This window comes from Amphibalanus amphitrite, unplaced genomic scaffold (assembly GCF_019059575.1).
Source record: "Amphibalanus amphitrite isolate SeventyFive unplaced genomic scaffold, NRLGWU_Aamphi_draft 001796F_arrow, whole genome shotgun sequence".
Classification (NCBI taxonomy): Eukaryota; Metazoa; Arthropoda; class Thecostraca; order Balanomorpha; family Balanidae; genus Amphibalanus; species Amphibalanus amphitrite.
This window is the reverse complement of record NW_024883289.1, coordinates 66,695-91,091: the sequence shown is the minus strand read 5'-3', so window position 1 is coordinate 91,091 and position 24,397 is coordinate 66,695. Positions and strand designations below refer to the sequence as shown.

Here is a 24,397-nt window from a genome sequence, read left to right as displayed (position 1 = left end):
ACGTGAGTGCTATGTCCACAAAAAGCGAGCGAAAGAAAAGAAGCGAGAGCAGAAAAGAAACAGCTGATTGTTACGGCCAGCTGAAGAGTTCTAACGATTGGTGCGACCCCACGCAACTGGCTGAGGCCAGCAGACGACCCTGGGCAGTGCTCTGCTGGTGCTAAGGCTCGCCAGCCGCCAGTCGCACCGACTGCGCCAGGGCATGCTCGCCTGAACTCTGGATCAGGTGTCTGGTGCCTGTGAACCACGGCAGCTGTGCGGGCACGGACTCACGTGCACTCGCGCTCCATGCCGCAGAAGAACTCTGTCAGCTGGCCGTAGTCCTCTCGCACACTGCCCTGCTCGTATGAACACTCGGCGTGGCCGGCCTCCACGCACGTGGCATAGTCCTGCACGCCACGCCAGCGGGTTTAGAGGGACCGGGACCGGGGCCGGGGCCGGGGACCTGAGGCCGGGGTCGGGGAGGCACGCAAGGAGCGATAAATCAAAGCCGGAGGAAGCGAGACTGAACGGGGAGGGCCATCGTGCATCCACCATATGCAAGTATACAAAAACAGGGTTCAATAGAAGAGTGGTGAGACAGTGAGCGAGCCTGAAAATATAATACAGGGAATATACTTGCAAAACGGGAATGGGCTTACAGTATTATACAAGCTGCCTACTTTCCTTCAGAGCACAGTCCTAGCCCTGTCAACAAATTATTGAAGAGCAAGGATCCCGTACCGTTAATTATTTGTACACGGTTTAGGTGGGTAAAGATAGTTACGGGCATTAACTAGTTAGTTTCAGGTTACATATTGGTTATAGTGGATTCAGATGCATTTGCCCAATACGCGTTCTCATGCCTCATTTTACACTTCTGCAGTGATACCTATATCATCAGATTTTGCACAAGACATGCAACAAGACCAGCGCGGCGGTTCATAGGCAAAGTAAGAAGTAAACAAAGGCGCTGGGAATAAGGACAAATGTTGGATACAACACAATGAACCTGATATAACGAGCGACACAATACGGCATCCGATTTAAAAACGAGCAGACACCTGGTTCACCTCCCGCGTACAATAGGCATCATCAAATGACTCATCACTAATGTACAGTTGACGACACAGGAAGACTAGAGCACTCACGGTAAAAGTAAGCTGATGGGCTCATCCAACGTATCAGAAGGGCATTAACCGTGCTTACATAAAACAGGATATTTTGCGCATTATTTAGCATATTTTAGACGAGAACCAGTTGTACCACAACAAACGGGTCCAGGGTCCGGGGAATGTCCTTCAATGGTGTTTTTCAGACATGTCTGTTGAGTACATTTCAATTGCTCACGATAGGGGAAAAAGTACCGAGTTGACGTTAGCTGCATCAGCAGAGGTGAAAAAAATGTCTACGCTGTCTCCAACTGTATAAGCTGGCATACTGGCTCTGTCTCCAGGCAAATTGTAAACTTTTTGGCTGAGCAGCACACGAAGCCCTTATTTATACAGCCTTTACAATTTTTTGGCTTTGAAAGACACTCAAGTTCCGTTAGATAAAAGTTGAAGTATTTTCAAGAGCTGAAAAAGGGTCAAAAAGTGGAAACAGAATATTTTGGATTTTGGAGTTGCTTTTGGGGGAGTGTTCCTTTTATACCTTCAAAAACTTTCTGCCATCTTTCTGCCATCTGGACCCAGCAATAACCATTAAAAGACTGGTTGTGTTTATGCTGTGTTCCCATGCTTTTGATCCGCTGTAATCACGAATGCCGCGAACAAATGCGAAGGGTGTATATGTTTCTGGGATAGACTTATGGCAAAACGATTGAATTGATGGTTTACCAATGCTTATAGAGCTTGTGTCAGACCAGACAAAATCAGCTAAGCCCTGCGTCAGTCGTCCTGGACCAACCGTTCGATTACGGACGGTCCGCGTGGCGTTCGCATTGGGGTCCGCCTGATGAAAGACGCCGTTGTACCATTTTATGGCACACAGATGTTACGGTCGGTCCTTGGCCCTTGGGCAATGGGCAGCAGTGTGGAGGCTGTGAGGGGATCGGCTAGACGTGTGTGCTGGTGGCTGCTCTCCTTCATCTACACAAAGGCAAGGAAATTGAAAATTTCAACTTGCTTGGCTGCTAAATCAGCAATACTTATGAATACAATGGGTGTTATTTTCCTAAAATAAAAGCCGGACGGACGCAAGTATCAGCTTTCGAAAGGACTATTCCTTCGGAGGTCGGCACTTCAAACAAATCGTAAGAATTACCTACGAACAAATTTAGGCTAGCAGGGCGTTCAATAATTTCTATGTATACCTAAAACAGACAAAAAAGCAGGCTAGCACTGCACTTGTGGGCATCATCACCGGGTGTTATTCCAAAACAGAGGGCTAGTCAATGAGCAACACGCAGATGCCTTAATTTGCCTACCAACTCTCCAATTAAAAGCAAGTTATATTTGGGTAACGTCGCGCCTGCCTTATAATGGCTCGCGGACACTCCAGGCAAATTATTATTACCAACCTTGTTTATAAAGTGCAATGCTGCCCGTCGTCCCCGGATACCCCTCCCCACCCCCTGCCGCCCGCTCCCCGGCCCGTCCGCCAGGCCGGCCCGTGGCCTCGGGATCCGCCAACCTTCAGTGTAGGTGGCGCTACTGCCAACTGCCGGACCGGGGCCTTACACCAGCCGCCATGGCCACCGTTGGCAGGTCGAGAAATGCAGAACTGCAAGGGACTGATTTGGCTACTGGAATGAAGTTATGCATTGATAATGAAAACGTCATCTCGCATCTCCCTACTATTTTAAAGCTATAATTACCTTTGAATCCTATTTAAATATAAATCCTATAAAAATATAAATCCTATTTTCTATTTTTATCAATGACCTCCCTTCCGATCTAGACTCAGAATGTTTACTCTACGCAGACGATGCCAAAATCTTCAGGAAAATCACGACGCGCCAGGATGCTGCCACTCTGCAGACGGACATCGACCGGCTGAGCTCCTGGTCGGCCACATCAGGCGCGGATCCAGGGGGGGGCGACGGGGGCGGCCGCCCCCCCCCCCCCCGCCATCCGAAAAAGGCGCCCATATCCCGCGGCAGAGAGGGCGCCCCGAGCAGAAGAGCGGCGACACAGCAAAGGTTCAGCAGAAATAGGGCGCCTCCAGCAGAAGTTGGGCTCACCAAGCAGGAGAGTGACGCCCAATTGCCTATTCCCAGCAGATGAGAGTCGCCCCAGCAGCAGATGGGCGCCCCCAGCAGAAGAGGGCGTCTCGTTACAAGAATATAAAATACGTTCTGTTCAAGAGGGGCGCCCCTGGCAGCGGAAGGGCACCCTTAGCAGGAGACGTGTCCCCCTGAAGAGGAGCGACGCCCCAGCAAAAGGAGAGAGGCGCCCCCATTCCGAGAAGAGGGGCGCCCTGACAGCAGCTGGGCGCCCCAGCAAAAAAAGGAGCCCCATAGTAAGAAAATGGGTGCCACTGGCAGAAGAGGGGCGCCCCAGCAGAAGAGAGGGGTCTCCAGTAGGAGACGGGCGCCCCAAGCAGAAGAGGGGCGCCCCAGCAGAAGAGAGGCGCCACAGCAAAAGTTAATCAGAAATAGGCAGCCTCCAGCAGAGGTTGGGCCCGCCAAACAGGATATGGGCGCCCCATTGACAATATCCGGCAGAAGACAGACGCCCCAGCAGCAGATGGGCGCCCCCGGTAGAAGAGGGGCGCCCCATTACAAAAAGAAAAGGAGTATATTCTACCAAGAGGGGCGCCCCTGACGACAGCGGAAGGGCAACCCCAGCAGAGGGGCGGTGCCCCAGTAAAAGGAGAGGTGTGCCCCGTTCCGAGCAGCAGAGGGTCGCCTCGCCCCAGAAAAAAAAAAACAGGAGCCCCATAAGAAGAAAAGGGGTGCCTCTGGCAGAAGAGAGACGTTCCCCGCAGTGGAAGGGCGCCCCCACAAGAGTGGCGTCTCCAGCAAAAGAGAAGTGCCCCCTGCAAGAGAGGGGCACCCCACCAAGAGTTGGGCAGAAGTGGGGCGCCTCCAGCAGAATTTGGGGTCGCCAAACAGGAGAGGGTCGCCCTATTCACAGTAGAAAAGACTCCTCAGCAGCAAAGGGGCGCCCTAACAGAAAAGGTGCACTCGTAGTAGAAGTGGGACGCATCAGGAAGAAGAGGGGCACTTCTAGCAAAAGATGGGCGTCCCAGATAAGTGGGCCGCCTACAGCAAATTGGTCGTTCTTAGAAGGAAGAAATGAGGCGACTTAAGCAAAGTGGGTCTCTCCATAATGGATTAGGCGATCCAAGCAGAGGTTGGGCGCCCCCGGGAAGTGAGGCATACCAGCATAAGTGAGACGCTTCCAGAAAAAGGACCGGGAGGAGGAGGACTGCACCAGTAAATGGAGGTCACCTTTTTGCTAATATCTTTTGCTAGGGTAGCGGTGCCCATCTACGACTTTTAACCCGTGCCGTGCTGGTGGTCTGAGTTTTCCGTGTCCTGCTGGGGAGGGGGGGGGGCACACTCCCTCGTCTAATTCGGCTCCTGGGCCGCGTAGTGACACGCGATAAGCGGCATTCGAAAGATCGTCAAAAAACAGGACGAAAACAAAACGGTCATTTTTTAGGTCAGGTCGAATGTCAGGTCACCAGAGGTCATCAAAGGTAAAATGTTGCCTGTTTCAACATTTTTCCGTTTTCGAAGCAGCGGCACATAACTCGGAAACCAATAGAGCTATAGCGCCGCAGAAAAGCGCATTCGATAGCCCTTTTAAAGGTGTTTCTGCAAGCTGCGCTCAGATTTGACCTCAGGTCAACGGTTTAGCCTTCAGAGGGCAAAAGACTAAAAATAGCCTTTTTACGAACAATGTTTTCCTGCAATAACTTTTGACTCAAGAGAGTCTCGACATTACGTTTGCCAGCATTGCGTTTCTGTCGTCGAGACACGTCGAACAAACTAAAGGTTGACGTTATGAAGGGTAATTTTGAGAATTTGACCTCAGGTCAAGGTCATGACCTGACCGGGAAAGGTCATGATGCATAGCAGTCGATGCGTATCGTCGAGCTGAACACAGCTGAGGTGTTTTTATCGCTCTAGCTTGAATCTATCAAAAGTTATTTAAAAAAAAAACTGCTGCGGACCTTTCATGACATGGGATGACCTCTGGGACATAATGAGTGGTCACACTAGGTGCAATGTTCTTATTCAGTGTGTTAATTTTATATGTATCCCAATGCTTGATATTGTCTAGAATGGCGCTCGTCCAAAAGAGATGCCTTTCAGTTTTCTCCCAAAGACTTAATTATACCTACCTACCTAATGGAGACGTCGCACAACTGACCTGACCTTAGGTCACAGATATCGAAATTCCGAGATATACATTTCATGAATAGTGTTGCTTTCATCAATCGCTGAAAGGTTCAAAGCAATCGTTCAGTCGGTATAGCAATGGTAAGCATTTGAACTTTTTCTTAGGCTAGGTCCCTTGGCATAACCTGGTGACCTGACCTTCCATCACCCGCGTCAGACATTTTTACAACATGTGCAAAAAAGATGCATGATAAGGTATGCTGAAAATGGCGGCGCTGCGCGCAGCCGTTTTCCAGATATTTGCGAAAAACCTGAGGGGGAGCGCAATAACGCCCCCTAGCACGGCGCGGGCTTTTAGCTCCCGATTTTGACGGTTTGGCGCCCCCTTTGTATGGAGCGCCCCCGGATCGCCAGGTCGCCCCCATTTCGACTTGCCGCCCCCCCTCCCGAAAATTCCTGGATCCGCCCCTGGGCCACATGGGGTCTGTCTCTAAACCCAGCCAAATGTAAAGCATTCAGTGTGACTCTGCGGCGCGCTCCCGTTCGGACCACCTACCGTATTGGCAGCGCTGTTCTGGAGAGCGTAGACGAGATCAAAGATCTTGGCGTCACAATTGACAGCAAGCTGTCATTTTCGGCGCACGTGTCCCGGATTGTATGCCAGGCAAACAGGGCCCTAGGCCTGATGATCAGAACCTTTCAGGCCGGGACTAAGAGATCGAAATTTAACAAACATACGTTACTCGTTACTTACTATGCCAATGTTCGTTCAATTTTGGAATACGGTTGCGTGGTCTGGGCGGGAGCGGCCAAATCCCACACAGAGCGGGTTGATCGTGTGCAGCACAAATTCTTGTTGTGGTTGAATAGCCACACATCCTCGCCATGTTCCTCTCTGTCCTATCCTTCTCTTCTGCATCATTTTGGTATTACATCACTGTCTGTCCGTAGAAACCAACACGACCTGCTCTTCCTGAGGAATATCCTGGCCGGTAAAATCCGTTCTTCTAACCTCCTTGGTAGATTTCCGCTCCATGTGCCGCCGCGATCAACCCGCTCACAGCGGCTCTTCGCCGAGCTTCCCTGGCGCGTACGGACCGTCGGGGATGGTTTTCTGCGCCGACTACCGAGGGCCATGAACGTGTTTTTAACTAGAAGTCCCGCTGATGTTTTTAGCGATAGTTTCTACACTTTTAGAGGACACGTTTTAAACTATGTGAAAGGGCTGGAAGCGGCGTGATCGCATCCGCTGTGCTTTTAGTGTTTCTTGTTTACTAGGCTTTTTAGGCTATTATTTATTTATTTACATCTCCTGTGTTTATAACCCTACGTGTTTTTATCTTCAGTGTGTGTGTGTGTATGTAGGTGTGTGTGTGTTGTGTGTGTGGTTGTGTGCTGTTTTACTGTCTCTTTGACTTCGCCTTTTAACACGCGCAGTGGAAGGGTTGCGAGTACTACGCCCAGTGGAAGGGGGGGGGGGCGGATGTCGCCCCCCCCCCTAAGATCTCAGCTCCCACTGGAGCTAGAAAGACGAAATTTGGAGGGTAGGTGAAGGCAATGGGGAACTCTGTTGTGTGTGAATTTCATGACCCTAGGTCAATATCTTCAAGGTCAAATGAGGTCAAATGTGGTCAAATTTGCCATTTTAGCGACTTTTTTACGTTTACACGCCGATAACTCAAAAAGTTACCGGCCGATTTTTTTAAATCTTTCACTATACGAAAGAGCAAACATTTGTGAGTATGTATGGTGAATTTCTAAATAACCCAACAATAAATATGGCAGTTAGAAGCCTGCGAAGGGTAAGATGTCGCCGGCTGAAGCGGCATCGGCCGACGCGGGAAACGCGGCAATCACAATTTTGTGTTTACACACTCATAACTCAAGTTGTTACCGGCCGATTTTCAAAATTCTTTGACCATATGATTGCCTCTACATTTCTCAGTCTTCTCACCGAATTTGACGCGAATCTAATATAATCAGCGGTAAGGAGCGCGATGTAAAGACGGAACCGTCCCGCCCCGGCACAGTCTACAATTCAGGCGGCGCGTAACGGCTAGCGCCGGCCGCCGCGCCGCCGCGCCGCCGCGGCGGCAGGATGTTTGACTTTACACCGCTATTACTAGAAAAGTTTTGAACCGATTTTCTTACTTCTTGCACGAGAAGATCCGCAGTTCAATTCTGGACAGGTAGCCGAAATTTCACATTGATATTATGCTTGCGGCGCGAGTTATTGGCGAAAAACAGGAGGGGTGGGCGAAATCCGCCCCCCCCCCTTCCACTGCGCGTGTTAAGTGGACTTATTGTCTGTTGGCGATTTTAAATATACAAATACAAATACAAATACAAAATAAATGCTTCCTCTGCCATGCAGAAATCGAAGGCATGGGAATAAGCCAATGAAAATAGCACATTTACATTGATATATGCACCAATGAAGACTTGGATTGTTTTAAATCATTGAGATGCATGCATATATTTAGACTGATATCTGGCCTTACCTGAAAGTGTCAGCAAGATGGTGCTTTGATATAGACCACCAAAATTTAATATTTGTAAAATCAAAATGATGACTGGAGTATTTGCTCTTCACTTCCAACAGGAAGTCCATAAATGGTTCAATAATATAGGTAAATGCTTGTTGCAAAATGCAAATGCTTGCATTGAGTCTGTGCACCTCAATCTGCAAATATCAAACCATGTGGTTTGTATAATGGGTACATAGAAACAAGTTTTAGACATCATGGATTGATGCTAGGACAAGGAACATCAAGCTTGAATAAAACTTCTTATGAATACTTAATCTAAAATTCTTGAAATTCAAAGATAAGTGCAATCAGCAACATAAACCACTTCAGATTTGTCTATTTCCTTTTGAAGCATTTCTAGAATAAGAATGCAATCAATGTATTGATATTGATCACCTTCACATGCATTCCTAAATCAGTCAATCAGAACTGAACTTTAAACTGAAATATAAAACAAATGAAAGGAAAACGACTGTTTCTGCATCAACTATATAATAAAAATCATTCACAAGGGATTTTGTACAATATATGTTACTTTCGTTTGAAAAGTTCAATATTTCCTCAGTACCTATTGATTCCTCAACTTTGATAATTATTCCCCAACCTCAACCATTGTCTTATTTTAGTCTTACCAAGGTAGATTCAACCAAGATCCAACTTCTCTCTTCCGTCACTTCAAGCACACTTTACTGTCGCTACTATCCCAACCCAACGGCATTTTCAGAAGCTGCGCCGCGTTGTCACAAGTGCGCAGGGTTTGTGCTAGCGTTTTCGCTACTGAAATTTTTTCGTGTCTCCGGAGACAGCCGTAAGGTCTAGTTTCGCGGCAGGCGTCAAAGAGAATCGTCTTTATGGATTCCGGCCGGCTCTAGGACTCATCACCTTCTCGCCACCTTCTGTCTCCGGTGTCTCCGGGGCAGCCTATGTATTATATAGGTACTGTATAGTGCTATGGAGTATGAAGTTTTCGTAATGAACTAAGACTCAATAGTCAATATGATTATATGATTGATTTTTTGTGTGCATCAAAGAAAAACGAGAAGACTTTTGCGACAAAATGAAAAGAGATTATTATTTATATTAAAGTGGTTGTGTCTCCGACGACCTTCCTTTATTGGATTGGCTCTGTCTCCAACACCGGTTGGAGAGTTGACACATTTTTTCACCTCTGGCTGCATGTATGGATGCATGTCACTTTGGAGACGATATTGGAAAATTACCGAGGAAAACAGACATCGAGCATATTACCGTGTGAAACTGAGCGATAAAAAGCTTTACACATCATTCACACGACGTTAATTAGCTTTTTGAAATAACACCATTTTGCACAACCATTTCTTACGGTCGTCCTCGCCTTAGCTCTCGACAATGCTGATTCAGGAGTCAGAAGCTGAGCTTCCGCCGGAGTCATTTAACTGACCGACCAGCCGCCAGTCCGCACCTATTTCTGTCAGTCGGGGTCCGTCAGTCCGTGCCCACCTTTTTGGTCAGTTTCAGTCTTTCCGTACCCTTTTAGACTATTCCACTGTGTTTCAGCCCGTGCCCTTTTCAGCCAGTTGGGATCCGTCAGTCCGTGCCTACCCTTTTCTGTCAGTTTCAGTCCGTCAGTCCGTACCCTTTTAGTCTGTTCCACTCTGTTTCAGCCCGTACCTTTTTCAGCCAGTTGGGGTCGGGCAGCTCCAGCTCAGGGAACGCCCGTTTGCGCTCGACGAAGTACCAGGGCGCGCGCACGTAGTAATACCAGGAGATGATGCGCTCCACCGGGTCCCGCACCATGTTGAAGTAGATGGGCGGGTCGTACCCGTACCTGGGGACAGACGAGGGCGACGGGCGGTCACAGACGGGGTCAGCGGGCGGACACAGTAGACAGTCGGGGACGACGTGCAGTCAGCTGACAGACGGGGACGACGGGCGGCTAGGCTAGTCTCACGGCACCGTCCATCCACTGCACAGTGCACAGTGAACAGATGGGTTAACGGGAGGCCACAGCCCACAGGAAGCTCTGCTGGTCAGATCAGACGTGGTCAGATGTTCTCCAGAGTGTGACTCGTTTTATTTTATTGGCACACACGGTGTGAAAAATTCAGCATCGTGACATTTTCAAATATAAGGTCACACTGCGCAATCAATTGATATTTATCCCCCCTGCCCGTTTCCGACAGTTCAACACGGACATTTTTTTGGACGAAAAATCGTTAAACCCATGTTTCAAAGGGATTTCCTTATTATTGTCCTCGAAGAGTTAATTGAGTGAGAACTACGCAGCTTAAATACTTGGTTACGCCATGTTACACAGCCGCGCTGGCGTTACGAGTTTCTGAATAATATCAGACGCGTTTCGATTTCCTGTTGATAGGGCAGTTTTCCTGCACACGGTCGTCGGTACGGGCAGGCCGGAAGCGCGGCCGGTAGTCCCACCCGCGGTCACGACTGTGTCGCGGCAGGCGGGGCCACACACTGTACTCGCGGTACAGCAGACACTCACGGCACTCACGACTCGGGCGCAGCAGGTAATAGTCGAACTCGACACCGATGTACGATATAGCCGACAGACCACGCGCGGCACGTATCGTCGTATCACAGTTCTCACACATTTATGTCCAGTCTGTAATTGCTCAGGCCAGTCCGAGGCCAGACGGGTTGTTTTTGCTGCCATTACTCGTAGAAGCTGTTGCTTCCTGGTCGTCAGGTCCATCAGACGCATGCTGTTTTTTTTTTTGCATTCTCGATTATAGAGACTCGAATCAAATGTAAAAATTGTCTTCGGCTGAGTGGCGAGCCAACTATCGCATATGATTTTGACGTTGGCACCTTTTAATTTCTATGCGCCTTAGGCATGCCATCTTATCGCTGGAGAAAGTATCGAGACGTGCGGCAGGTCTGTCATAAAAGGCAGTCTGTTGACTCTGACCTGACTCAGTGTGGCGCTAAAGTGCTGACTCAACGTGACCCAGAGCCCGACAGACGGACAGCGCGCCGTTCGCCGCATATGCGCCACTTTCCGCCGCTCTACTGCGCCGGGAAGTGGCTCTGGTGCGTCACATTGAGCCCACGGTCAGCTCCGGGAATCACGCCGTTTTATTACCACTGTCGACAATAGAGTGATACGTGATGGAATTTTCTCAGGGATTATTTTATAACGCCACAGCCCTTTCCTCCGCTCTGTGGTAAGAATGCTTTGCTGGCTCTCCATTTCCTTCCATGCTTTCCAAGAAAAACTGGCTCTCGTTCACCAACTAACTCGCAACTTGTCCAGCAGCGCACAACATCGACTGCCTACCTGATAACACCAGCTAAAAAATGAATGAGGAATGTTTAATGAACGTTACTCGCGAGTACGGCGCGATAAGGGATACCTACCCAAACATCAAAAGAAGTTGGCAACAACTGATAAGTTGGTTACAGAGTTTGCTTTCTTATAACTACCGTCAAGGGTCAAAGCCAATGCTTTGGCTAAAGTCATATGATATTAGAAAATAAACTGCATTGTTGTTCGGCAGCCCGGGAGATGCAGCTATTAGTTGTACTAGCTCAAATGTCACATAGGGGAGAGTGGGGCAAAGCGGCCACCCTAACGCTTCTCACGATGCCAACGCTTGATTTTTAAACTTGGAAAGATTCTTTCTATACCAATGTGATCCCTATTAAGTTGCCTTTCATTTCAACTGCGTTTTATTTCCAAAGGCGTTCACATATAAAAGATATCGACAAAACTTTAAACCTATGCATATTGGCCACTTTGCCCCATACCCTGGGGCAAAGCGGCCACCGGCGTCTTCTCAAGTCCCGATATGAGAAACAACATAGTTGCCTCATGTACGACTAGGGTATTTGATGGTGACAAGGTTTAAGCGAGGATGGATGTTTACGTTATTATCTTCCACCTGTAGGTAAACAAAGAAAGGATTTTCATGAAAAAACATTTAATTGCATTATTTGGTAACTCATGCAACTGAAAAGAGGCCAAGATGAATGCATGACGACACATTTGAATATAAATAATGTTTTTTATCCAGATGGAAACAATTTATGGCCAATAGGGGGGTGGCCACTTTGCCCCGGCCACTTTGCCCCGCGCATACCGTCCGAGACAAAAATATTCCAGCTTAGCTTTTAGTGGGGTAAAAAACATTAAAATTGGTAGAATGCATGTACGATAACCATGCAATGCATGGACAAGAACGCTTATAAAAAATTCCAAACGGTTATGGAATAACATAACATTTGAAAATTGTAAACATAGTTGGTAACATGGCAAGAAATGCTTTTCCGTGTTTCACAGAACAATGGTGATGGGCCTGAAACCCCGGTCTAGCTCATTCGAACGACCGTGAAGAGAAGTATAATTGGAAATCATAAATTGGAACTGACGCCAGCTACGAAGGGCTAAAACGATGGGTGGCCGCTTTGCCCCGGGTGGCCGCTTTGCCCCACTCTCCCCTACCTCAAATGTCACAGGCTATTCTTATACTTCCACCCCCGAGGTCACTGGTAGTAACTACTAATGGTCGCACATTCTAACTGAACGTAGCAGTAAGTAAACCGCTCTACCTCCGAAACGGACTACACTCAAACTTTTGAGAGACCCTCCGCGACAAGTTGGAGTTAGCCGGGACAAACGCAACTGGAAGTGGTGGGAGGCCGCGTGGGTGGAGCGCGAAGCCCAGAGATTGCGGGTCACTCAAATAGTTTCCAGCAACCATTTGAGTAGCTCTAACTCCGCCCAAGATAGAACCCGTACTTTTATCACACCCTAGGATATAACCCTGGCAGCCTCACCGACCGAGGGACTCGACTGGCTTCTCCGAATCACTCGAGCGACTTGCTCAGCTGCCCATTTCTACACTGACAGCGCCCGTCTGGGAGGTTGGAGCTTACGTGATAATCACCGGTGAGAGGGAGCATTACCGACCGTGCGCAGGGGTCGGTCAACAGCCAGCACCGCCGACCGCCGCGTCACTCAGACGACACGCGGTATTTTCAGCAGTACATTAGGGCTCTCAGCCTGCGGAGTAATTCAGAAGTGATTGACAGCGAGGTCCCGACCCGACTGCCCTCTCCTGTAACATTTGGACCTTTCCTGACCATCCACGTCCATTCATGGTATGGGAGCACGGAATAAGTGGACTTGCACGTGAGCTACTCCCGGGCACTGGCGGCTTGGCAGCGGGCAGACGTCCGTTACCATTCCGAACCCCGACTCTCAGACATTGGTCTCAGTAACAAGAGCCGTGTTTTACAAACAAACTTGACGCCTAGTTAACGGCTGTCTGGCTATAAATGATGGGAGTGACCGTATTTTCCTGCCCTTCCATGCATAACATTTGCCAGACAGGAAAGGAAAGACAGATCAATTATCCTACATCTTTTTAGCAATGCAAGGCTCTAAAGACAGTTTCCATTGTGTTTAACGAGGTCAAAAAATGCCACACAATCTTCAAACATAGTAGTTAGTGCCGTGGTACTTATATTCAAATAATTCACCTCACTCTTACACTAGGCATATTCTATTTAAAGTGCAAAAAGTTGAAATATAATGCTTTCGCACATGGGAAAATATAACACATGGTTTTGTACCTATATACATTCATGAATGCTATTGTTAATATTACCCACCGATTTCGAACACCTTCACCGCAATAAAAAAGGTAGCTATACAGCCCGTGCTTGTAACTCAGTGAAATAATTGCGTCCTCGTATTCTCCTTTGTTTGGTTTTCGCATTCGCATTAGCATCGCCTCTGCCGCTGGTCTGCCCCGAGGGCATATATAGGGTCTGCCCGAGGGCATATATAGGGTCTGCCCCAAGGCCATATATGGGTCTGCCCCGAGGGCACTCCCCGAGCCACCGGCTGACCAGCTGATAGGCCATCGATTTATCAATGGTCGTTCATTAATCAGGGCCCGACACACTGAGCTCACAGTAGTCAGTCAGTACTCACTCAAAGTCACAGTCACCTGAGCTCACAGCCACCTGGTCGCACAGTCACCCGAACCACTGATCAGTGAACATCTTTTGTACGGCATATACCTACTTGCAAGAGGCGAATCTGTGACCGCCAAATGCTGTATCCCGACCACGAAAGAACCGGCAGCGGGAATGACCCGCGAAAGTCTGCACAAAACAGGCGACTGACGATAGATATCGTGCGAGAGACGACAATTCACTCCGATTTTCACCTAGCCATTATTCACCTCTCGTGGTTTGTCTCCTGTTTTGCCGGTCCACGGCGGGCAAACCACGACGCGGTACTGTGCAGCAGAACCGCATCCATCACAAAGACAGATGTGTGCGGGATCCTTGTCATCCAGGCGATAAACTGTAACCATCGCGAACTCCTCACTCACGCCGGGTCAGCGTTCGGAGAGTAGTTACCTCCGACCCCGGCTCGAAGGTCACACCTGAATCCATCCCCGACGCACAATCGGGCGGCGTTAATCCCGCCCCCGCAGGTATGTACCCACGATAGCGCTGTTTGCCTCAGCAGCTACTGTGTGTCTGATAAACATGTCAAACCGATCGATTTAACACGGACATAAGAAGCGGCGCAAGAGCACGAGACAAAATATTTGAGGCAGTAAAGAAACCATGACGGCGCCGAGTAATTTCGGTATTTTTAATCGATTGTAAACTTGCTGAGGCATAATTTAGAAGCGGTTCACAAACCATCGGCAGATTCTGGCTCAAATCCGGGACATTTAGGCGCGACTGGTGCGGTGGGTCTGATATGCTCTGTGAGTCTGAGACCAACATCTGCAGCACTGACAAATAAGTCAACAACCACGCCTTGAACCAGACTTTGTGCATGCCGGGTTGGACGCAATCGCATTATGCACTGCACGAAGCCCTAGTTATGCATCGTCAGCCTGGCATGTTGCCAGAGGTCAAGCATTACCACATACGCTGATGAGGCGGCAGCGCCTCAATTAGGCATTGTCATCAGTTGAGTTTACGAGCTCACGAACTGAGGCAGACGCCATGCCCGCGCTATGGTTCATCGGCTGCATTGCCCCCGGGCCGTGCGCGTCCCAGGAGTCGCCGTGACAGACGCACGATGGAGGTCAAGTTCAGTGACCCGTCTATGCTGCCGACCGGACCAATGTATTCCGTTCACACGACTGCACTGGGCTCCGATTAGCATACCACGCGCGACCCCTGGCACGGTGGCTGGGTCGGATGCGCTGCGGGTCAGCCGGCGCACGCCACCCCTGCTATGTATAGTCGACTACAGAATGATGTTCCACTTTTCACAGGCAATTATTTGCCTGTAGTGGTAGGCTGTGCCGCATCACACGGGCTGAGTTCACATAGCTCTGTCCCAATGCTCACAATCGACACGATTAATTGCGTGATAAACGGCACAACTTAGCGCTCCGGTCAACTGATAGCTTCTGAGGAGTGGAACATCATTCTGTAGTCGACTATACAGCAGCTGGGTCAACTGTCGGTCAGTCAGCGCGACGGGACACCTCAGTAACCGGCGGCCAGGAGTGCTGCAGTGTCGCCGGCTCGGCAGAGACGATGAGTGGGGAGCGGGAGACGTGGCACGCTTGTCTCGAATCATCGCCCTGGTCCCTGATGCCTGGTGGCTAATCGCGATCAGTCTCAGACAGAGCGAACGAGAGAGCTAGCTTGTACGGACAGAGAGGGTGCATTGCAGCCAACAGCTGTCTGGCACAGACAGCATGGGGAGAGTGCAGTGGCCTGGTACCGAGTACGAACGGAGCGGGCAGAGCTGCTGTCTAGTATAGCTGTCGGGCCGATGAAGGTATGCTGAAGTCGGCTGTGACAGTGTGACAGGATCCACTGTCCACTGCCAAGCCTCCAGCTGTCGTAGCCGATCAGCGGACGGTGCAATGTCTCCGAGACCGCGCCGCTCTAAACCACTCCCGGCCCCCGACAGGCGCCTGCCCCAGTGACCGCAGTCGGTTTCTCATCCCATACCGCGGCGTCAGTGGACTCCACAGAAAGGCTCCGGGAAACCGTCACTTCACACGGGCCATGCCCACCCTCTCCCAGCGCGGCGACGAGCCGAGACGACAGAGCTGCCACGAGTCACGACATTTGGCCGTCCACATAGGGAGCGAAACCCATCAGCGTGACCGTTCAAAAAGCCATTCACCTTTTCAGGCAGACGCTGCACGGTTTGGCTCAGTGAAACGCTCCAGCGCCCCCGCAGAAAGTGATTTAGGCCGCTCGATTTTCTAATCTAACTGATTCACAGCCCTGAGAAGACCGGAATTACGTGAATTGGCGGCGTGGAACTCGCAGTGTGCGAGCGTCACCGGAAAATAAAGCAGCTTCTCACCAAGAATGTATGGTGTTGTCAGTCACTATCTTTGCAGCGACACCTTGCGCACCTCATTCATCGTGCTGCGGTTTCGGCGCACTTGAAGTAGTTACATCGATGGACAGGAAGCACGACACATATTACCTACTGCATACGCGTAAATTAAGAGCCAGCATGCCAACAGCGACGGCTGTGGCGCGGCGTATTCACACACAACACAATGACGGAGTCGATCTCTCCCCGAGACTGAGGGCCGATTTTTCGGAAGGACTTACTTGACGAAGTCGAGGAAGCAGACGTGCTTGACGTAGACTGCCGGCGGCCGGAAGATGTTGATGAGCGAGCAGAGCCGCTTCTGCGGAGAGAGAAGAGACACAGGGAAGTGTCAGTGACCGCACTAATTGGTGACCCAGTTTCCTCTATCTGTCGCAGTTACGGAGACTTTCTCCCGGGCGTCTCGTCTAGTCACCAGTCATGTGTTTGGTGCGATCAGGCGATCGGGAGACGACCGTTTGTGCATCTTTTTTGTCCAAAAAGAAAATCGAGAAAGCTGCGCTGGTTATCATATGCAATCGTGCTTTTTACGCCCTATACCTACTCTAAAAATGATCAGATGACATCTCGATCAGTGAACGGTCTTCTCCCAGTCTCTCGAGCCATCACACGCATCATTTATACATGCGCTGACAGCCTGCACTGCCCCGTGCCCAGCCCCTGCCGAAACTATGCAGTTATGTCCTACTTCTGCGGGTGGTGGCCGGTGGGACGCTGCGTGTGTGCAGAGTGGCGGTGGGGCCGCGAGTGGCGGTGAGGCCGCTCAGAGGTCAACATACGTCGCGCCACACGCTGTGCGGGTTGAATGGATGGAGCCCGGAGGACAGCGTGCAGGGCAGTTTCAGTGTGTGTTTCACCGCCCCACGGCTCTGTCACATACATAACGCCTCTCGAGTCACTGATCAATGGCCAATGGTCAGCTACACTTTATGTCCTTGCTGCAGGTAGTCTGAAATTTTCACAAAGCTATTTTAGTCAACGAAACACAAGAATACGATGTCGCACACGCAACTTTCCTAACTTAACTGCGAGACACCAATTAACAGGCTGCATAGAGCAGAACCGTGTAAAACGTAATTACGTTAACTCTGCTCAGCGGTCCTGCCGAGGTCGCACCTCTCTCCCCGTGCTCACCTCCTGCGGCGGGTTGAGGTTGATGAGCTCCACCTTCTGCGGGTGGTCCTTGTGGAAGTTGAAGCGGTTGCGGTACGAGAGCCGCTTCAGCAGCTGCATCGTGCTCTGGGAGCCCACCTTGGGCACCCGGTTGAAGAAGAGCGTCTCCTTGCCGGCGTTACCCGTGATGTTCAGCTGACCGAAGTGAAACTGGCGGAACAGAGAAACATAGATTAAGTCTGACGGTGAAGAGAGACCCGACAGTACATGCAGAATAGAGGACAAACTAACGGTCGGAGAGATATCACATAGATGTTAGACTGGTAACCCAGATTATTGTGTAACAGAGACATTCAATTGACTTTAAGTAACTGAACGAATATGGCGCAGGATAACATTCAGTGGGTACTACGGCAGTCGGAGCAGCTCTTAATTGTCGATAAGTTAACAGATAGTTCCGATAGACACGTTAACGATGGAGAGGGGACACCACACGTAAGTGGAACACAAGATGTCAACAAATATTGAAACGGCGGTTAAAGGTGAGGCCAAGCCAAAATCAGCAAATGGGGCATTTATCACAGCAAGAAAATGAGTAGAATAGGTGAACACAAGTCTAAGAACTAAGAAGTAAGAATTGTGTTCAAAGACGTTGCCATCTTTTAGGGGGTCGTAATGGGGTCTGAGAGTTTGGTACCGGTCATCTCACATGGAACGCCTGGGAGTTCATTCACACCATGGTCATCTCCCATGGGGATCGTATCGGGGACGGGTGGTCTGAGTCTGGGTCACATCCCCAGAGCTGAAGTGAGGGCGGACCGTCTGAGTCTGAGTCATCTCCCATGAGGGCTGTATTGGGGACGGACCGTCTGCAGCGCACAGGAGACGCCGCTTTCACCTGTGCCGCGCCGACCGTCTAGACATTCCTGGAATACGCAGTCAGCACCTACGCTGGGGTAAAGGCGGAGAAACCGAACTGAGGACAAGAAAAGGGACAGGTCCTTCGGTGTTACGGGTCAGGAAGGGGTCCTGACATACAGTTAGGACCATGCTTGCGTTACCTTTTCAGTTATGAACGTTAGTTGCCTTCATTGGCTTCAGTTATGCGCGTGTTTCATTGTTTGCAATATGGAGGAATTATGAAAGAAAACAAGCCTGCCTTTCCACTGTCCAGTCCCTCATGACAGACGGTCGGTTTCTCGATCGCATGTTTAATATTCATACCACACCATTCTTACCTACTCATGGCAATAAAGAAAAAAATACCAAGTCTTCGCGCAAACAGGCTCAATGTCACGGAGATCTCATCCGGGAACACTGAACAGTCGGTCTGTAAGAGTACAACAACCTCAGAGAAGAAAGCTTCGCACCGTGAATCTCCACTACCAAGAAAGCTGGAGAAAAAGGCCCGTGAGTGGCTGACCGACTGCGCGGACGACGGCTCACAGCTGCTATTGAACAGGTGTGACCGAGCGAAGATGAAACCCCAATCGCAGAGAAATTCCCCCCACTCTGCAGAGGTGGCTCTTCATCGATAAATGGGTTTTCTAGACACGAAAGAACAGTCGCAGATACGCAGAACGCCAATTAGCTGCGACTACGAGTGCACTGCGGCGGCGGTGAGGTGGGCCGAGCATTCACCGTCTAATTAATAAGAAACCAATTTCGATGCATGGTATCAGTTGTAACTTGTACACTGTACTCATGTACTTGTACTTGTACTCATAACTGCATCATCATCATCATGCTGTGCGGCACTTGACGTTCCGTCTCCGTCTCACCGACGCTGACGCCGTCTCCGTCTTCTTTGTGTTGTCACTGTCTCCTCCGTGACGTTCCCATCTTCTTTGCATCGTTTGTTGACTCTCATCCGCGCCGTCTCAATCTTTCTTGCGCCGTGTCCGTCTCCTCGACCCGGCTTCATCTCCCCCGTGCCAGGTTTTTTGTCTCCCCTGAACTATGTTTTTTGTCTCCTCCGTTACCTACCGTATGTGTCTCGGCTCCGACCGAACAGAAGTGTTACGGTCACTGTCGTCCGGACGACTCGTGACGTCACCGTGACTGGTCACGTGACACGAGGTGTGACTGTCTGACGGCCCGAGACGAAACTCTGGAGAGAGTAGGAGAGGGGAGGAGAGGAGAGGAGAGAGGAGAGGAGAGGAGAGGAGAGGAAAGGGAGGAGAGGAGAGGAGAGGAGAGGAGGGGAGAAGAAAATTATGGACTGCATCCATCGGCCTGACCTAGCCCATGGCCGTGATAGTGAGTGTAGCAGCCAAGAAGCCCGGTTGGCCTGCTACCGACAGGAACCGATTGCTCGCGGCAGACGATCGGTCACTAGACAGAAACAGGCAGCAAAGAGGAGCAGTGGGCGGGGCGAGTAGTAAAGTAATCTTGGGCGGGGCTGTGTGTGACGATCAGTTGGCGAGGTTGTGACGGTCAATGGGCGGGGCTGTTCGGTGGGCGGGGTCCGTGACGGTACTGTCACAGTCGCACATGTCGTTAACGTGGGCGGGTCTCCGACTGTCCGACCGTCTCTGTCACAGCCGCTCACGTCTGTCACATGCCTGTGTGACTGTCAGTGGGCGGGTCTCCCACTGTCCGCCCCACCGGTAGCACCATCGCTCAGTCATCTGTCTAACGGCAGATCTGGGCCGGCGGCTGGCCGGCACCGTTCGTCAGACAGCTAATCTGACGGTCCGGTACGTCATCTCACCCGGCACTGCAGCGACAAATGACAACCAAACGGAGCACGTGGGCCGTGACGCGCCAGTTTGCGGATGATGGTGTTTGAGGTGTGAGCGTGCGGTTAATTACACCTTACTCGTCATGCTCCAGGGCCCGCGCAAGTAGGACTTGGTAGTCTAAAAAAGCTAACATCATCACACATGGGTACCTTCTGGGCACTTCCGTGACACCGAGCTGTTCGTCACGGTCAGCCCTCCAAGTCTGGGCTCTTCCACGGCGTGATTTGGCTCGCCTGGCGCGGCAATGTCTCACGATTTCTCCTCTTATCGCGGTGCTAACGCGGCCTCCGCGGCGCTGACGCTCCCGTTCACTGCGCGGACACCTCGCTCGGCCGGCGCGGCGCGCGGTCGGGCTCGGTCAGCGACGTGCCAGCGCGGCGCCTCAGAGGTCAGGGCACACCTCACACGCGCGGGGGCGGGGAGGGCTGTGACCCGGCGGCGAGTGCCTGCTTGGTGAGACCAGAACAGCCGAACTTTAGTGGTGACTTGGGTGTGAATACTGCAGTCAGAAGCGACAGGATGAAACAGACTTTACAGAAGCCCGTAGAACGACTGCTGGAGTCTATCTTAAATTATATGCGACATCCGAATCACACGCCATCATATAATTACACAGGAGCCTCGTGACTCGCGTCATGACTTGCGTGTGCCATGCAAAGCGCACACTTGTCATGCATGTCTGCCGTCGATGCTTATCAGTAGGTTCAGCATAGTGATTGCATTGAGTAATGTACTATTTGTACGTACTTATCATTTGTGCCAATGTGTGCTGCTTGATTGTTTTCAATTGGGTAGGTAGTTTGCTTGGTACCCATTTAAATAATACATTGATTTATCAAATGGATTCTGTTCAACAAGAAATGGGTTGCAGCTCAACCTCGACCCAGCCGAGCCGGGATTCATTTCAAGCCTTCGAGCCCTGCAGTAGCGAGCACCACCGTTGTACAGTCGGCCGTTTCGTCGATCCACACGTGTCCAACAAATAGCCCACACCGTGGGAGCAGACGTGGGAGCCGCCACCGCCGTCATCGCCAGCCCGGTTACCGTGGCGGCTCTGTCTCCGGGAGACCCTGGAGGACCGCAGCGGCCACAGACACTCCGCCGGAGCTGCGGGAGCCGCCGGAGCCGCCGAGCCGCCGGAACCAGCGAGCCACGGTCAGCCGAACGCCGGCGCCCGATGTGGGTCATCCGTCCATTGACGCTGCGGCGGCGGCGGCGGCGGCGGTGCATGGTGGACGGAAAGACACGGCGACCAAATCAGCAGTGACCTGCGACTTAGGTGGAACGGTGGCGGCTGATCGCCTCTGTGAGCAGAGGCCGTGGACGAGCGGACGGTGGACGGCGGCGGACGGTGGAGTGGAACCGACGGTGGACGGCGGCTGCCGGTGGAGTGGAACAGACGGTGGACGGCGGCCCGGTCGCGGTGGTACGGACGGCGAGCAATGGTGGCCGTTCGGCCTGTCCGCACCAGACTCGGGCCGTGGCCGTGGCTCGACTAATGGCTGCTACCGTCACGGCGTCGGCCGGTTACCGCCGGTAAAGCTCCCCCAGCCAGAGCGGGTCGGCGTGCGTGACCCGGTTAGCGGCGTCACGCGGCCGGGTCACGGGCGCGTCACCCGCACCGTTACGGCGGCATGCCCGTCTCCACGAGCGCCGCCGCGCCGCCGGGCGCTGCCTCACCGAGCATTGCGTGCAACCGTGCACCGGTCAGGCAAGCGGAACACAACTGAAAAATTGTGGAGAAGCCCGGTGCTGTAAAAGGGTAGCACGGTGTGCCATCGGACTCGCTGGTTCGCTGGTCCGCGAGCACGGGACTTGTGCCTTAGTTTGGAGGACTTATCATTGTCCGCCGACCGCCACGACCAGGCGTCGCTCGTCCGGGTAACGCTATTGTTCCTTTGTGCGGCAAAGGACATGGCCCATGGCCGGGCAGTAACGGTCTTATTTCTGGAGTTGCCACTTGGCAAAAACATGTAGCCGAATATTGGGCGTTTGTTCCTAACATAGCTGTAATGAGCATATTGTTTGTCAACTTTGCAACCTGCAGCCTTAGCAAGATATTCAATGTTTGGCTTCTAAGCGTTAAATGCCGAACACTAGCCGTTTTTGAAAACAAAAATGGCCAGAACAATTATGTACCAATTGCCATTGAATTGCATTTAAACGTGACAAAGAACCCATTGTACAAACACTAGACAATGACAATTTGTTGTAATAACCGGCATAACAAAGGTGAACTGAAGGCAAATTAAGCAATTTAGGCTGGCAGCTGGCGTGAGGTTGTTGACTTGGGAATATTATCATTACCGAATGGACGTTCGCGCCATGCATTCCAAAATACCGTATAATGTAGGTGGATTTGTCACAAAGTACTACCTGTGAATGACTGACATGGACTGGGCTTTTGCAGTTTGTACTCGGCGTTCACTTGACAGACGATGTATAAAGCGTTCAGGAGACCGGTGTAACCTTGGAAGCATCCACCAATCCCGAACGGTCTCTACCATATGCCCAGCTGACTGACGCCGGGCACCGCACCACGAACGTTCCAGGCTCGCGTGCTCGGTAAACTATCCACCCATCAAACGAGGAAAGACGGCCGTCGCGGCTGCCGGCCGACTGTCGCCGGCGCTCGATCGGGCTCTGAAAGCCCCTGGCGCCGCCAGGCTCGGCCGGCAGCGCCAATCGGCGTGTCACCCTGGCACCCACTCGGCCAGTCGGTGTCATTGGGAGTGCGTGACACTGGGGCTCCCAGTGGGCGTGTCAGTCTGTGCTTCAGTGACACTCTGTCCCCAGTGAGTACTGGGAGTGCCATTCTCTGCGAGACACCGGGGGCTCCCGGTGGGTGTGTCAGTCTGTGTGACACTGTGTCATCCATTCGCGTGTCACCAACACCCGTGTCACCGTGTCCACCGTCCCAGTTCAGCGTCCGTTCCGGATCACCCGCCGTCTTCAGCCAGCTGAGGGTGTGTTCGTTCGGACCGTTACCCGTCCACCGGCGCCCGGTGAGACCGAACTTGAACACGGTCAGACGCGCCGCGCCGCGCCTCTGCGCGCCGCCACAACGGTCTCGACTCGCGGCAGCACCTCCGTCCGTGTCCCGTCACACGATATCGTGTCACGACGTGTCACATGTCGGCGGCGACACCCACCTGTGGCGCTGTCTGCTGGAACTTGTAGCGCACGCCGCCGCCGCCGCTAGCCGAGCTGGCGTCGGCACGCAGCGCCAGCGGGCTCCGGTGGTCCCGCGACTGACCTGCAGGGCGGACAGAGGGGGGAGGGGTCAGACAGAGCGGCACGGGGAGGGGCAACAGACACTGCAGGGCGAGCAGTCTCCGGCAGGAGATGATTTCCAGTCATTGTCAGTCAACGCCAAGTGGTCATCACAGCTTCCGCTCGTCTTTGTGAATGAACGACCCATAGCCGGTCTTTCCAGCTAATGGCTAGGGCTCGCGTCTGTTAAACGGTTCAGGGAACGATGGTAATAGGCAAACTCCATCTGTGAGACCCTCGGACTGGTCATAGGGATCGAATGGTGTCTATTATGATCATAGTCAGTGGCCCTTGCCCTTGAGCCTCTCATGCAGTAACTTCCCTGCTACAGTAGCAGTGCTACTTTCATATTTAAATAGCTCTAGCTTGATTCGCCGGCAGTCGACAATCACAATAATGCCAAAATGTCACTAAGTCACTAAGAATAACGTTCGCTCGATGACACGGTGCAGTTTCAACCTGCCATCGCCCATCGTTACCATATCATGGCAAGAAATTATTTCATGCATACCTTCCTGCCTGCCTTCATATCAATTTCCATTTATTCTTTCATTTATTCATTCATTCATTCATTCATTCATTCATTAATTCATTCATTCATTCGTTCATCCATTCGGTCGGTCGTTGGGGATATTGCTAATTCACAACATACTATACATCCAACATTGCAATAGTTTTGTGCAATAATAATGCCTATATTTGTAAGCATCCATGGAGTCCCGCTCTACGGTGTTTCTCCGCTGCATATTACAACCGTAGGCGGAGTCGCAGTGTTGAGAGTGGGCCGGTGGGTAAACGTTTCCGGGGACATTGTCTCGTATCGCCTAATTAGAGGTTGCCGGAGGTGGCCTATTAGCAGCGGGGGCGACATCGCCCACACCCTTTGGACGCTCATATTGCACGTGTTATCCGTCCCGGGTGACACATATTACAGCAAGATACACAGCACCAGACAAGCAGGTGTCACCCCTGTACCCACCTACTCCCAAAGTCCCCCGCTCCGGCCCGGAACAGCACCAGCTGGTGGTTCAGAGATCCCGCTTCTCTACAGTTGTGGGTTGTTATGGAAGCGCACTGTGCTGGGAAACGGCTTATCATTCACCTCCTCCGAGTGACTCCGACG

At 51.4% G+C, this 24,397-nt stretch overlaps 1 protein-coding gene across 1 annotated transcript in view; it reads right to left on the bottom strand.

The window, feature by feature from the left end:
* LOC122375209 (heparan sulfate 2-O-sulfotransferase pipe-like) overlaps positions 1-24,397 on the bottom strand; it is a 46,033-nt gene that overhangs the window by 2,277 nt on the left and 19,359 nt on the right. Inside the window, exons 3-6 of the mRNA XM_043354466.1 lie at positions 23,154-23,257; positions 17,279-17,467; positions 16,366-16,445; positions 9,451-9,607 (exon numbers count right to left, since the gene is read on the bottom strand). Coding sequence (XP_043210401.1) covers positions 9,451-9,607; positions 16,366-16,445; positions 17,279-17,467; positions 23,154-23,257 — 530 coding nt within the window. The remainder of the gene's footprint in view (positions 1-9,450; positions 9,608-16,365; positions 16,446-17,278; positions 17,468-23,153; positions 23,258-24,397) is intronic.